Source organism: Grampus griseus (assembly GCF_964374135.1).
Source record: "Grampus griseus genome assembly, chromosome: 11".
NCBI classification, from domain to species: Eukaryota; Metazoa; Chordata; class Mammalia; order Artiodactyla; family Delphinidae; genus Grampus; species Grampus griseus.
Window position 1 is genome coordinate 7,322,289 of NC_139005.1, and position 15,310 is coordinate 7,337,598.

At 42.6% G+C, this 15,310-nt stretch overlaps 1 protein-coding gene, 1 long non-coding RNA gene and 1 pseudogene across 6 annotated transcripts in view; 1 reads left to right on the forward strand and 2 right to left on the reverse strand.

Annotated features, from left to right (window-relative positions):
- Positions 1 to 59: 59 nt before the first annotated feature.
- Positions 60 to 10,703, reverse strand: M6PR (mannose-6-phosphate receptor, cation dependent). 4 transcript variants are annotated; one of them, XM_082666451.1, is made up of 8 exons: positions 10,549 to 10,703; positions 5,342 to 5,515; positions 4,388 to 4,554; positions 3,232 to 3,341; positions 2,825 to 2,955; positions 2,143 to 2,269; positions 1,565 to 1,683; positions 60 to 571 (listed from the first exon to the last, which is right to left on the reverse strand). In XM_082666451.1, exons 2-8 carry the CDS (start codon positions 5,512 to 5,514, stop codon positions 412 to 414), a joined length of 987 nt encoding a protein of 328 aa, XP_082522577.1. In that variant the 5' UTR covers position 5,515; positions 10,549 to 10,703; the 3' UTR covers positions 60 to 411. The 4 variants fall into 4 exon arrangements, 3 of the variants coding, with proteins under 3 accessions (XP_082522577.1, XP_082522578.1, XP_082522579.1); XM_082666452.1 differs by having other exon boundaries at positions 10,599 to 10,642; XR_014297454.1 differs by having other exon boundaries at positions 497 to 571; positions 1,506 to 1,683.
- On the reverse strand, positions 7,344 to 8,099 carry LOC309829970 (small ribosomal subunit protein eS6-like; annotated as a pseudogene). Its single transcript has one exon. The product of its transcript is annotated as a small ribosomal subunit protein eS6-like (transcript).
- A 530-nt stretch (positions 10,704 to 11,233) lies between the features above and the next one.
- LOC309829433 overlaps positions 11,234 to 15,310 on the forward strand; it is a 37,418-nt gene continuing 33,341 nt past the window's right edge. Inside the window, exons 1-2 of the long non-coding RNA XR_014297407.1 lie at positions 11,234 to 11,590; positions 13,580 to 13,647. This is a non-coding gene — a long non-coding RNA (uncharacterized lncRNA). The remainder of the gene's footprint in view (positions 11,591 to 13,579; positions 13,648 to 15,310) is intronic.

A 15,310-nucleotide genomic window follows, 5' to 3' on the forward strand; every position in this document is an offset into this window, starting at 1 on the left:
TCCATCATTCCAGTGTATCTACCCTCTTCTTTCACACAAATGACTAGGCCAACGTGTTTTTCTTTTTAATCTTTTAAGTGTTTTTGTACAAAAAAATGTATACATATATTTTTTGCATTTTTAAAACACCAGAGTGTGGGGGAGGGATGCAAACAAATAACAAAAAGATGCTTTTATAACATTATTTTCCCTGTTTAGAAAGAAGAAAAAAAATCATTCCAATAGTATTTAAAAGTCCAAAGATGAAATCATTTCATTTCCTTCTCTAAAGGCTAAAAGAGGCCCCTGCCTATTGATTCCATCCTCCTGTGTCCAGTGGAGCCATGTTACTCTTCAGTGGCCCAGGCTCACTATCACACAAAGATCAGGCCAGGTTTCTGGGCACACGGCCTGAACAGAAAGGTGGAAGCATCAGAAGATTAAGACCGTCTCCCCACAGAAGTAATGTCGTGGGCAGGAAGACACGTCCCTGAGCCAGAAAAAGGGACAAGTGCTGCAGCCGCCGCAGCCAGGGCGGAAGGTGGCAGAGCCCTGGATGTCCCACTTCTGCCTCCATTCCCTTTCCAGAAGACTGGGGGCAAAAAAAAAAAAAAAAAAGTCAAAATGACATGCCTATGAAGGAAAGTGCAACATGTTTAGAAATACTGATACAGGGAACGTTTTAGGAGTAAGAAAAGTTTCGCCAGCTTTGACTGCAAGTGGGAGAAGAAAGTCATCAAGGAGATCCCACTACCAAGGTAAACAGACTTCCCTTTTCTGGAACCCCGGCAGCACAGGAGGTCAATTTCAATGTCCCTTTCCAATGGAGTGGACTTCTGGATTAGGCATTTTGGCTGCAGATGGACCAATAACTTTAGACTACAATCCAGGTCCTAGCTCCAGCTATAAAGTCACTCCAATGCCAGCAAATGATGTATGGTACCTTGTAATCCTCTAATTGGGAAATTTCAAATTTTCCCATCCTAATTCCAGAGGTGGGAGAATTAAGTCTACGACATCACCAGGCTCAAACCAAATGGCAGTACTTGGACTACAACCAAGTAATCACTGCAAAATAGTTCCAAGCAGCAAGAAATTACATCCAGATTCTCATGGAGACTATACTGTAGGGTACAGAGCAACAGCATGAAAGCAATCAAACCTTGTATAAATAATGTTTCTTTGCTTTTTTTTTTTTTTAAATTAAAGAAATCCAGTGTCTCAAAAACTTGTGAAAATGTGTTTAAAAAAGGAAGGGTCAGGGAGCCTGCCATACCCTTTTGCTCATGATAACTCCCCTACTTGTACTTTCTGATACCAAAAGACAGTGCAACAGCCTCTGCTGTCATTGGCCCTATTATATTATCTCTGTCCTACAACTGTACCTCTCAGGAGGGAAGACAAATAGGGAACAAAGGGAAGGCATTTCTACTACTGACAAGTGGATGCAAACCAAAAGCAAACCGGAAAGCAAGAGCAATATTAAGGGTGAGATGAGAGACTGGAGCGGAGGCTGCTTAAGAAACCTGGCTGAGGATGCTTTGGTTTGGGGGCTGAAGAAGCCGGACATTTAAAGTGCAATCACATCGGTAATAAATGATCATCCCTTTCTTCCGACTCCTCCCCCAGCTGGTCATCCCCCACACCACGATACGCAGCAGGCACGTTTCGGGGTTTAGATCGGCACACAAAGTCACAACCATCCTGTAGGGGGAAAGGAAAGGAAGGAAACAATGATTTGAAATCAGCAGCTTTCAGGTGTTATGGTCCAAGAATGTGTCAGGAACTGGTTTTCTCCAGGGATAATGAAGAGAAAACCCCAAAGCTCCAAGGATCAGCTTAAATTGAATGTGGGGAAGAACAGACAGGTTCTAACTTGGCCTCACCCTTTCCTCACCTAGGCCCCTTAAGAGCTGTATCAGGCTCCCAAATCTCAGGAAAAGGACTGCTCTTCCAGCCAAGCCTTAACAAGGCCAGACACTAAGATGCTATGTTGCTTATCTGTACTAGGGCAACCAACTGTCTTGGTTTGCTGGGACTTTTGTGGTTTTAGCACCCAATGTCCGGTGTCTCAGGAAACCCCTCAGTCTGGGCAAACTAGGATGGCTGGTCATTCAACCTTGTCTGTAGGCCACGGACTCAGCCAGCTGCCCTGTTACTTACTGCTACCAGGTTGCCAAGATCCTGCCAGAAGGCCAAGTGGGGAAACTGCTCCATTCCTTTGGCTCCCATCACCAGTCGCTGGTACAGGAACCCCCCGATGATATAGACGGCGATCAGCGATGCAAACCTATTGAGAGAGAAAGACATCTATACTCAAAAACCAAGAAATAGTAAGACTCAGAAACTAAAGATAATCTCTATATTCATTGTTACCTATTTCCTAAGCTGTGTTCCATAAAAATGAAAGGAAAAAAAAAGGGTAGTCAGTTGAATGAACAAGGGGGTTGGTAGGTCCTTAGAAAACCAATTAGAGTGTCAGTCTGAGAAAACCAAAATGATCAGAATAAAATAAGACAGAGTTTGTGACTCTGACTTAGGGCTGAGAACAGTCACCATTAGATACACAACTCCATTTCTTTAAAAGTTCGAATAATCTAATGGCAGCATATTAAAAACTGTCCAGCCCTCCAGTAGGGAAAAAACCCTACATCCAAATGCAAATATTTATTGGGGCCAAAACATTAAGTCATTTTTTAAAACTTGCGCAGAGTTTAAAGAGGATTTTTACAAATTACAGTATAACATATACATGCACACACACTATTTGTACCTATAGACCTCCAAGTAATTGTGGAGTTAAAAAAAAAAAAAGGTTTGGACTGATAAAGGAAAACGTACTCACGTGACAAGTAAGATAGAACCCACACTGAGGTGGGAGATCTCTGGGGAACAGGCCAGGCTGCTGTCTATCTCAAAGAGGTAGAAACAGTCTTGGACTTTGCCTCGCTCCTCAAACACAGGGTTAAAATTGTCCTGATGACAAGAGGACAGAACACAACATTTATGTTGTGTCTGACACCTGTCTGAAAAAACCACAAACCCCCAAAACCCCCAAAACATTTGCTTTCTCCTGGTCCAAAACCTCCTCTTCCATGTATGATGGAACACGGGTGCCTATGACTCAGGGAAAAGCTGAACTTCTCGTTTTATCTCCTCGGTCCCAATTATCTTGTTCCCTCTGGACAGTCTCTCCCACCTCAGGCCAGTCCTTTCATTTCCTCTAGGCTCCTAGGCCCCAGGGTGCCTCACCGCTAGGGTGTGTCGATTGCAGGAGATCATCACCACTGCCCGACGCTGCTCCTTGCCACAGTGATTGTCATATTCATCACCCCCTTTATAGATCAGCATGATCCAATTACCTGAGGAGGAACAAGGAAAACGGAGCTTTGGGGTGTGGGAAAAGCAGAGGCAGACCTGGGCACTGTGGTAGAGTGGAAGTGAGTTCAATGAAATTGGCTGTAATTAAAATAACCCTTTCAGGATGAGCTCTGTATACCAGAAACAGCAGCTAAACCTTGCTCCTTTATAACAGCTATGTGTTCCCTTATTAAGACGACTAAGAATCAGACAGTCATACAAGAATAACCTTAATTTTCCACAAAAATTAAGGCAATTGACAGTGCAAATACAATTATGATCCATACCTTAACCATGACTCATTTTCCAAATACCTGCTAACATCAAAAGGAGAGGTTCCATCCAATTACTTGGTGGCAAGGGAAAGCCTAAGATCGTAAAGTCACCACAGATAAATTCAAAGTGGATGATTTTGAAGACTGAGGGGCATTTTTCCTTCTTTAGTATTTACTGTGTTCAAATTTCTTTTGCAAAGTATCATTTGATCAATAATCACATGAGGTGAATCAGGTAAGGACTGTGCTTCCAATTTTGCATATGAGAAAACAAAATCAAAAAGGTGAAATGATTTTTCAAAGTCACAGGACAAATAAATATGAGCTGGATCAAAAATCCAGTCTTCTGACCTCTAGCCCCAAACTCTTGACGTTGTTTTTTATTATGTTATTTATAGGAGCAACAATGTGCAGTGAATAATTTACTTATCTGCTTAAGGGAGGAAAATAGACCACAGTTGCTCACATAGTCCTTTCCAGCAATATGATTTTATGATTTTTGAGAAATATTATCAACATAACGCAAGATGGTGGGGAAATTTTTGTAGACTGACTGGTTTGCAAAAAAGCTTGATCTCACATTAAAACAAACACATAAATGTCCTGAGCCTTGGCTGTGGAGGAGCTGTGGAACTAGGTATCCTGTGGTTTGGGGGTATCTCAGATGAGCTGAACCACACATACCGTGTGGTACACTGAAGAGCCTGGGAAGGGCTGAGACATACAGGATTATCAGAGGGATTCAATTAACTGATCAACAGGGAGAATCTTACTTCCATTGAAGATCTGAGTGCTGTTGAGTCTCCCTACTACTGTCTCCTTCCCAGTACTTTTGTTGATCTGCACCAGGCCTGCCCCAGAGGTTTGGTTGCCAGCTTCTCGGCACACCCGGAACATGTAGATATACATGTCTGGGCCCTGGCCCACGGTGCTCTCAAAGCTGTGAGGAGAAGTGAGGAGAAGGAAGAGGACAGTTACAGCTGTCAGCCTTAGGAAGAGCAGTTTCCTTTTTAACAACAACAACAATGGTGCACTCAACTTATTTATCTGATGTCACGGCTAAACGTCCTAGTGAATAATATCTGTTGCATCATGAGATATCCATGACCCAGACAGAACACCCTATCTGTTGATGACGACTGATTAAAATACAGCATCCAAGACAGCTAGTATTCTAGATATTTCTAGAATAATTGCTCTAGACTATGCTAAAACATTACTACTTCCCCTTGAGTAAGGGTCTGTGTTCATGAGATACACCCTCCTTCCTTAAAGATTATCTTCAGATTTATATACCAGAAGATTCCTGACACTTATGATGATGCAGCAGGCCTAAATATGTTATTCTGATACTTGTAAATATCGAGGCATCAAATAATGCTTTTTAGTTCCTATGAGCTGGTTTCTTGGGTCCAGTCTTGGAAACCGCTACTCTTCTGCATAAGGTACCTGCACATGGCTGCTGAACACTGGGCTGAGCATGTGCTCTATATCATGAAGGAAAGCAAGATAGCACGGCCAAATAAGACTAATATTGCTAAAGTTCACATTAGAACTGTCTCTCAGAGGAGGTTATGATACATGTATCCCCCCTATGTTTGGGGGGGGGGAAATAAAATCAGTACTAAATACTACTAAATAAAATACTAAAATAAAATCAGTAAGAGGAGGAAGAGATTCTTTAATAAAGTTAGCTCCTCAAGCCCTTTAAGATTCTTCTCATTTACCTTTTGTTAAACAGCGGCGTCAGCCTCTTCAGTAGAGCCAACTCTTTCTCTGACTCTTTATCCTTTTCTCCTACCAGGTCGCATGTTTTTTCTTCGGTCTGCCAGGATTCTCTTACTGCCACGGCCAGCAGCAGCAGCAGGCCAGTCATCCAGGAGCTGTAGAGGGGGAACATCCTTTTGGGAGAGGAAGTGCGTGTGTTAGGGAAAGAGGGAGAGGATCGGGAGAGAAGGGAAAGAAAGAAAGCATATGAATGTGTCATAAATGAATGGTATTTTTTTAACCTTTTAATCTTCCACCCACCACCTATTATTTTACACTAGCCAGTTTTCTTCATTATTATGATGTTGGGCTTTATTTTCTTGTCTCCATTTCAAGTTCTGTTTTCTCCATTATTTAATATTCAGAATTGGAACCTTAAATCTCCAGGTTTCTCTTTTTCTTTTTAAAACTTATTTCAAAAGCTTCTTCCTAGCTGACTCCCTTGCTTGACACCACTGGTCACCTCCTTCTCGTGCCCCTTTCATGTACATTCAACAAAGAGGACAGCATTGGCCTTGGTGAAGAGTTAGTGTCTATAGATTGTTGTTGAGATTTCTGCAAGGTGCGCACAAAAAAAGAATATCTAGACTTCTAAGCTGTATTGGGAGAAAAACACATTTTTGGTCCTAGAAACTGTCAGAAGAACCAATCAATGGCCTAGAGAATACTTAAGTGTGACCAATGAACAGTATTTTGATTATGCAGAAACTATAAGATTCTTTGGCATATGCAACAAATATTACCTTTTAATATCTCTGTGCCAAGAGCACCTGTGTTAGGAAACCCATATACAGATATACATATATATATATACACACACATGCACATATGTATCTATCACCTGTGTCAGGAAACTCTCTCTATATATCAATCACTTTCAGTCTAATTCATAGGTAAGTCCTTCAGAACAAACTATGGGGCTGAGAAGAGGGAAAGGAAAGAACAAAAAGAATTAAATTATGACAGCCTGGTGGAGACATCCTTGCCTCTTTACCATTTGGCAAGAAATTAGATTAAGATGTCTCATTATTTAGAGTTCAATACTGGTTCATAAATACTGCTTAAACCAGTGGCCCTCCATAAGATAATTCTCGAATTACAATTGACACTTGATAAGGGCTAGTTGGAAGTTATTAAGAAAGATGTAAAATAGAGAAAAAGACTTGAATACTTTGGGACCTAAGTCCTCATTTTAATATTCAGGAGCATCTAACAGTCTTTGTTCATATTCACCATAAGAATGATAAACAGAGAGAAACACTGCCACAGCACCTAAAACTCGACATCTACCTGTTCTGATGTCTCACCTCTGAAAAACCATTCAATCATTTAAATGATAGGAAGAACAAAATTCACTAGGTCCAAATGAGTGGTTTGAATAAGTATTCCAAAACCCACCTCAGGCTCTACAGTCATGAACCTCAAGAGTTTCTAGCTTCCAATTGCTGATAACTCTAGGAATTCATCACGTCACTTTACAATTTAGCAAATCCAATTCATCTGATGCTTGTACTGCTTTAGGAATGGCAGTGTGCGGCTGTTTCCCAAACTCATTTTCTTTTCTCTAATTCCATCTTTATACCCAGGATACACTGATTTACCCTTTCAAAAGAAATCACTTTGGTATCCATTAATGATCCCTTAGGCCATCACTACTTGTTAATTTTATAACAGTATCACCAATTTTTCTGATACAAAGATTCAATTCTTCCAAATTTTTCTCACTTATGATAAAATGCTTCCATACTACAAGTCTGGACTTTGGTTTGAATACTCTTTTAAAGTCCTCTAACTCCACTGACTCCACTGCACTCCACTGCATTTTTAGCATATAAAACTTAAAACAGGCAGAATTTAATGGGTACTAATAGGTACCTGAATAAATTTTCTCCACTCTCCTAAACAAACTTACATTTTTTTTTTGGATGTCTGATCTCATTTATTTGTTACTCTTAGAACATCTCATTTTTGACTGGACTCAGACTTAGAGGTAGAAGCTCTCAGAGGACAGCCTCCGTCTCTTGGCAATCTGTTCCTGTTGTTTTTCTTTGGCCTCCTTCATTCTCTTGGCCAAGAGTTTAGCATATCCTGCAGCCTCTTCCTTATTTTCTTAGTATGCTGTTTCTTCAGAGCAATATGCTGACGTTTGTGTTGCAGAACACGTGGAGTAACAAGACGCTGAGTCTTGTGTGCTTTGGTCCTAGGTTTCCTACCCTCTTTGTTTAGGGGTTTTCTCTCACAATATACTGGCGGACATAGAGAGAGACTGAAAAGTTTGTGGATTCTGCTAGCTCTTTTGGGCCCCAGCTGACGAGGCGAAGTTGTGAGTCCAGGAATATGCTTCTCCCCTTTTTCCACTATGACCAAATTGAGAACACTCAGATTGGCATCCACAATGCAACCCCGTACAGATCTGTGCTTTCTTTCTCCAGTCCTCCTTGGTCTGTAACAGGAATGCCCCTTATTCAGTAGCGGGTAGACTCTACCATGGGTCCAGACACCTGCTTCATGGGGAAAACCTTGTTTGTTGTTCCCACCGATTCAGACCACATAACCCTTCCATTCTTCACCCAGAGCATTAGCAGCAACTTCTGTGGCCATATGCTTCTTACAAAAGGTATGAAGTTTTTGTTCATCGTCCACTTCAATGAGTTTCTGGCAGCCATTGGCTGGGAAAGAGATGTTCAACTTCATCCTGAAGTGGCCAACTGCCTCTGAGGCACCATGATAAAAAGCTAAATGAACTTACATTTGACATTCTTTTTTTAAAATTTATTTTACTTATTTATTTTTGGCTGTGTTGGGTCTTCATTACTGAGCGCGGGCTTTCTCTAGTTGTGGTGAGCGGGGGCTACTCTTTGTTGCAGTGCGCGGGCTTCTCATTGTGGTGGCTTCTCTTGTTGTGGAGCACGGGCTCTAGGCGCGTGGACTTCAGTAGTTGTGGTGCACGGGCTTAGTTGCTCTGCGGCACGTGGGATCTTCCCGGACCAGGGATCAAACACGTGTCCCCTGCATTGGCAGGTGGACTCTTAACCACTGCGCCACCTGGGAAGTCCCACATTTGACATTCCGTTTCCCACATTCCACTAGGGCAACCAATACTTGGGAAGTCATCTCCCCGACTTGGTGTACTCCAAACATCAATTCATTGTAGTAATATTAATAAGGTGTTTCCATAGAATAAGTATAGCCAGCCACAAAGTCTGAGGCTCCCATAAACACATACAAAGCATCAACAGGAAACACTTAATAGAGTGCTTGCCTTTTGCTAGGCATTTAACATACATTAACCAGTTAAGCCTTACAAAAACCCTATGCAGTAAATACGACTGTCCTTATTTTACAGAGGAGAAAACTAGACACAGCTAGTGGCGTGAACCAGATAGTGCAGCTCTGAGCTCATGGTCTACACTTAACCATTCCTTTCACATAAAGTTTTCTGGAGATCAGAGTAGGCAGTCAAAGTTTTGCTTTCATTTTGACAAAGCAAGAAGGGGAAGTGACTCCTCACATGGTTCACTAAACAGGAGGCAGAATAAAGAACCCAGACCTCAAACTCCTACCTTCTCTAAATTCACTCACTGATCCACACAACTTGACCAGCTGACTAAAATAAGAGGCTCCTTTTAGTAGATTGATTAAGCATGACATTTCCTTTATATTCTTGCAGGACCCAATTTGAAATTTCAACTTTCTGTGCTTTCAATATTCTTTTATCCAGGACCATTTTCTGGAGGGATGCTCACACACAAGACTGTGTTCTTTGGCTTCAAAGTTAGTTCCTTATCTGTTAACAGTTGATGATTTCTTTTCCCAAATTAGAACAAAGACTCTCACAAAACTGCAAAAGGATGAAGGGCTGAACACCCTGCAGCCAGCATTAGTTGAGTCGAACTAGCTTTCATTTAATTATTGGTTCAAAAAGATAGGAGATAAAAAGAGATATATTCTTCTCTTTCCTGCTTAAGAGTTGGCTACGTTTGAGCTGCTTCTCTTTGATTCAGTGGCATATGCTCTAAGTGCTTTATCTAGATTATGTTCATCAATCTTCACAACCCAGAAAAGTAGATACAATTTCTCCCATTTTACAGATGAGGAAACTGATTCCTACAGAGCTTAAGTTACTTGCCTTAGGTTATACAAGTATTAAACGTGTATGAAGTTATTAGTAAGGCAACTTGAATGAGTCATGGTATAAAGCTATTTTCTGATAAATAAAGGAGTGCAAAAATGTATTCGTAAGAGTATGAAATCCAAGGGCTGGGTAGTCCCCTTTTACATCTAATTGTGCTACAATTAGATTCTCAAGATGCAAGAGTTTGTCCTAGATACTTTGGAAACAAGCGGCAGGACTTAAAGATTTTGAAAAATCCCTTTCAATTTTCTTGTTCTACAACGATAGATCCATACAGTTAAGGCTAAAAAATTCTCCTCCAATGGGATGACCAATGACTAAGTCAGGAATTGGGAAACACTTTACATCACTAGGCCTCTGTACCACTCACTTCCCCCAGACTAGCCATGACCATTTTCTGTTTTTCGGTGGAATTTCTACTTTCTTCTCTCTGGCTCATTTCTGATGGCGACGGCCCTTATCTCCTGTCTCCAGCAGCCCACACTTTCAGAAGAGCAGCCCTAACTAGCTGAACCGCCCAAGGTTGAAAAGACTTAAGAAAGCAGCTCTAGCCCAAGGGCGGAAGCTCTCTCCAAAAAGGAACGCAAATCCCTCTATTGGCGACTCTTCGTACCATACACTCATCTCCCTCAAACTTCTTCCAGGCTTCCAGACATTCGCGTCCCGTCTAGTCTCCCGACTTTGCAAATGCTTAGGGCCATACCCTCTACAAATGATGCCACCTGACCTCCCTCTACGATGCGGGCCAAAATCCCGTCTACGGGTATCCAGTAACACCTCGAACAGACTCCAGACTTAGCGACCTTCCTTTCCCTGCCTTCCAAACTCTGGTCTTGGAGATCCTTTCTCCCTCACTCCCTTGGCGACTCTGTAACTCCCCAACCTTACGCCTCCGCCTTTCTACCCTCGGGCTCCTTAGCTGGATTTTTGGGCTAGAACCCGGGCCAAGGGAGACTCAGCAATCCCGGCCCCCGTCACAGCCACGAGGGGTGAGCGCTCTCCAGCCCACTCCTCCACGCCCCTCATACTCACGTGTCACAGGCAAAGGGAGCAGCCACAGCTCAGAATCCCCGGCCGAGTACCTGCTCGCGGCTGGGAGACAGCACCAGCAAGGGGCCGGCCGCAGACCCCGGTTCCAGAGCTCGCGGCAGAGCCAGCGACCCCACGAGCGCCTCGCTTGGCTCCACTCCGGGAACCGGAAACAGGAAGTGCCGGGCGGCCGCTGGGCAACTGCTCCTCCCACTAGACCCCGCGGCATGTCACGGTAGAACCGTTTCGCTGCTTTCCCCTTCCCGGCCTCTCAGATCATCCCGGACGCTGATTGGCCAGGACCGTGGGCCTTAGGCTCCGCCCCCGCGGCATCAACTCCAATCCCTATCGAGATTTGCAAGTTTAGTTCCACCTTTGCGGGTCGCCTTTCTCCTGACTGGGGTCCCAGACTCCCACCTCCTGGCCTCTCGGCTCGGGCCCCTGTCACGCGGGGTCACGCGGGGGTCACGCGCGGTCAGGCGCCAGGCTCGCTCCCTGGTAGGTCGGACTGGAGGGCGGCGGAAGTGGAAATGCGGGGCGGGGCCAGATCCCCAGGCCGCGGCGGGAGCTGTAGTTCTCGTGCTGGTTGCTGCTTCAGATCTCTGCCGCCTGAGGGGGACGCCGGTTCGCTGTGTGCTGGCCCCGAGTCGCGTTGTCCCTGGAGGATAGTGGAGAGCGACTGGGTCGTGGTCCTCCTGGCTTTCTTACCGTCACTTTTGTTCTTTACGTCCTGTCTCCGGTTTAGCACCATGAGGTGCGGCAGGGGTTACTATTACAGTTAGCCTTATCATCCCTCCGGCATTTTGTGTGATAAACACTCTGCAGCCACTTCTGCTGACCGAGACAAGTCAATTTTTGGTCTTTGCGCCTTTGCTAAGATCCTTTGCGGTGTCTCTCACGTGTGGCGTCTTAGCCGTGTGTGGAAGTCCTACCCGTTCATAGAACTCGGTTCAGAGGCTCCTGTGACTCCTGGACTCAACCTTTTCAGCTGGAACCGTTCCGTCCTCCCAGTGCCCGCTGGCTGCTCGCACCTGGCTTTAGTCTGGTTTGTTTCTGCTTTGATTCCTCGTTGCATTTGCGTGTGCCTCCCAACGTCTCCTCGGATGGCGACTGGATTTTGATTCCTCTTTGTGTTCACCAGAGCTAGAACAGCGTTTTGAATCGAATAATAATAGAAGCTGACACTGTGAGAAACCCGGCACTGTTGTACGTGTTTTAAACGAGTATCAGTTCACTTCACCTTCACAACCAGCTTACTGAGGAAGTATCTTATCCCCATTTTACAGATGAGTAAATTAAAGGCGACAGAGGCTAAGTGACTTTTTTTTTTTTTTTAACTTACCCTGGGCCCCACAGCTACTAAGTTATGGAGTCAGTATTCTGGCTCCATCATTTAGGGATAAGTTAGTTATATAGGTTGTGTATACAGTCCAGAGTTCATGCTGTCGACACTGCGTTATACTGACTATAAGAAACTGTATTTGTTTATTAACTGGTACATTCAATTCAGGCTAGGTGGTATATCTGGGTTGGGTTTGGATGTGTCTTAAGTAAAAAATACGAAAATTGAAAGATGAGTTGCTTTCTAATAATAAAAGTAATTTGTCTATTGACACATACACACTACTATATATAGATTAGATAACTAATAAGAATCTGCTGAATGGCACGGGGAACTCTATTCAATACTCTGTAATGACCTATATGGGAAAAGAATCTAAAAAAAGAGCGGATATACGTGTGTCTATAACTGACTCAGTTTGCTGTACAGCAGAAGCTAACACATTGTAAATCAACTATACTGCAATAAAAATATTAAGAAAGCGCTTCTAGGAGGTTCCTAAAATCAAATGTTGAGGCTGCCTCCTCTTTAGTATGTGCAGAAAAGGGAAGGGTGCGTGAAAGCGCTAGGTATTCTGATGCTTGCTTCAACTCATGGCTTTGAAAATTGTCCCAGGCCTGCTCTTTTATCGGCTCTCAGGTGGGAGCTCTGTTGGGAATACCTTTTTTAACCTCTCAAGAGCTTTGTCCTGTGTGAGTTTTTTTTTTACAGGTTTTGCTGTGGTTTCACTGTCAAATACACTCTACCTGCTCACGTTTTCTGATCTGCTTAGCAATCTTTTGATATTTGTTTGGTAGTTTCTCAGACCCATTATGCATGTATTCTATTTGCCATCTTGAACCAGATTTCAATTTTGAACTTTTATTGATGCCCTCCTTTAAAAAATGATCATATTTAACATATTTCAAAGGCTAAATATATTTTTGTTTTTGGTAATTTTCAATTTTAATATATCAGTAAATTAAACATTTTAGAAAAATGCCAAAAGAGTACAAAGAACTCTTGCATACACTCTACCTAGATTTGCCAAGTATTTACATGTTGCCCCATTTGCTTTATTGGTCTCTCCCCCCCACATCCTCCCTACACACACACACACACACACACACACACACACTTTTATTCTGAACAATCTGAGGGTAAGTTCCCCATTACCACTAAGTACATCATTGTGTATTTCCTAATAATAAAGACATTCTTACATTACCACAGTATAATTATCAAAATTAGGAACTATAGCACTTTTTTACCCTTTCCCAACCACAGAAGCAAAGCCAGAGTCACACACTGCAATTAGTTGTCATTTTTCTTTATCTTATTTGACCTTGAAATTTGGAAAAGTACAGGTTACTTATTTTGTAGAATGTCTCTCATTTTGGTTTGGTCTGATGTTGCCTCCTGATTTAGGTATGCATTTCTTGATAGGACTAAGAGGGAAATAATGATCCTGTATCACTCAGCATCCAATCAGAAGACAGATACCACATGAGTCATTTTAAGGAAAAATTTAGTATAAAGAGTCATTTTTTAGTAAAAAATAATTACTAAAAGGGGTAAGAGAGGACTGTAAGTTACACACAAATCTTACAGAAGTAGGAACTACAAAATGCAGCTACTACCTTGAGGGCTGAAGATGGGTTAACAAGGAAGCAACTTAGAAACTTAAACGAAGTGCTACTTTTCCACCCACAGGGGAGAGGTTCAGACCTCTGAAGAAAGGATGTGGTTCCTGCCACAGGAACATGCAGCCCACTGATGAGGTGAGAGGAAAATTGCTGGAGGCTGTGGGTCACTGGGTCACTGTTGAGCTGTCAGTGGGAGCCTCTTTATGGTGGCTTCTTTGTCCTTTGGACTTGTCCCCATCATTTTTTGAGCAGTCCTTTACTTTTGGGCACATAGATGTTCCACGTGGATCTTGAACTTTTCTTACCCTAGAATCAATCATATCTCGAAGGTGGCCTGGTTCCTCTTAGTGGAGAAGGGTATTGAGAAACCAAGATCTGATTACAGTGTGTGTTTATTGCTACTTGTGTGTCCTTGCTTTGGTCCTTCTCAGCAGACAGTTAGGAAATCTATATATCTTTCCAAGAGTGGGAAATTAGCTCCCATTATATTCAGCATATTTATATGTTTGTTCACACGTGAGAAAACACAGGAAGTAACTTTATAACTGGTAAACCAAGCCTACTAATTAGAGTTCAATGTTTGTTTAAAGTTTTTTTTTTTTGTTATTGAGGTAAAATGTATAAATCATGAAATTCACAACCCTTTTTAAAAATTATTTATTTATTTATGACTGTGTTGGGTCTTCGTTGCTGCACGCAGGCCTTCTCTAGTTGTGGCGAATGGGGGCTACTCTTCCCTGCGGTGCGCGAGTTTCTTATTGCCGTGGCTTCTCTTGTTGTGGAGCACGGGCTCCAGGCACACAGGCCTCAGTAGTTGTGGCACATGGGCTCAGTATTTGTGGCTCGTGGGCTCTAGAGTACAGGCTCAGTAGTTGTGGTGCACAGGCTTAGTTGCCCTGTGGCATGTGGGATCTTCCTGGACCAGGGCTCGAACCCGTGTCCCCTGCATTGGCAGGCAGATTCTTGACCACTGCACCACCAGGGAAGTCCCACAACTTTTAAGTATAGAATTCAGTGAATCTTGACAAATGCATCATAACTGTAACCCCCCTCTAATCAAGACTTAGCAGATTTTCATCACCCAAGAAAATTTCCTCATGCCCTTTTCCAGTCATTCTCCTAGGCCTAGAGGCAACTATTGCTCTGAAATTTTTACCATAGATTAATTTTGTATTTTCCAGAATTTCATATAAAATTGAATCATTAGAAAAAAATGAATCATATACTATGTTTGGTTTCTTTCACTCAATAAAATGTCTGTGAGGTTCTGTTGTTACATATATCAGTAGCAGGGTTTTTCTCTTTTTTTGGCTAGATAGTACTATATTGTATGAATATTTCACAACTTGTTGATCTATTCTCTTGATGGGTATTTAGGTTGTATCTGTGTTTTCTTCCAAGAAGCTTTATAGTTTTAGCTTTTATGTTTGTATCTGTAATCAGTTTTTTAAAGTTTTTTAAAAATATTTATTATGTTTATTTATTTGGTTGCGCTGGGTCTTAGTCGTAGCAGCTGGGCTCCTTAGTTGTGGCTCGCGGGCTCCTTAGTTGTGGCATGCGAACTGTTAGTTGCAGCATGAATGTGGGATCTAGTTCCCTGACCAGGGATCAAACCTGGGCCCCCTGCATTGGGAGCACAGAGTCTTAACCTCTGCGCCACCAGGGAAGTCCCTGTGATCAATTTTGAATTAATTTTTTTGTATTGTTGAGGTAGGGTCGAGGTCAGCTTTTTTCCCACATGGATGTATAGGTCTTCCAGTAATGTTTATTCACTTTTCTTTCTCCCTTAAGTTGCTTT

Bases quoted from the DNA above. Each gene is read 5' to 3' on its own strand.
- M6PR (XM_082666451.1), bottom strand. From the start codon at position 5,514: ATGTTCCCCCTCTACAGCTCCTGGATGACTGGCCTGCTGCTGCTGCTG. The intron at 2,270-2,824 runs GTGAGTACGTTT...CTCTCTCAATAG, and splicing joins GGTTCTATCTTACTTGTCAC to GTTTGCATCGCTGATCGCCG. The intron at 1,684-2,142 runs GTAAGTAACAGG...TTCCCCCTACAG, and splicing joins ATCTTGGCAACCTGGTAGCA to GATGGTTGTGACTTTGTGTG.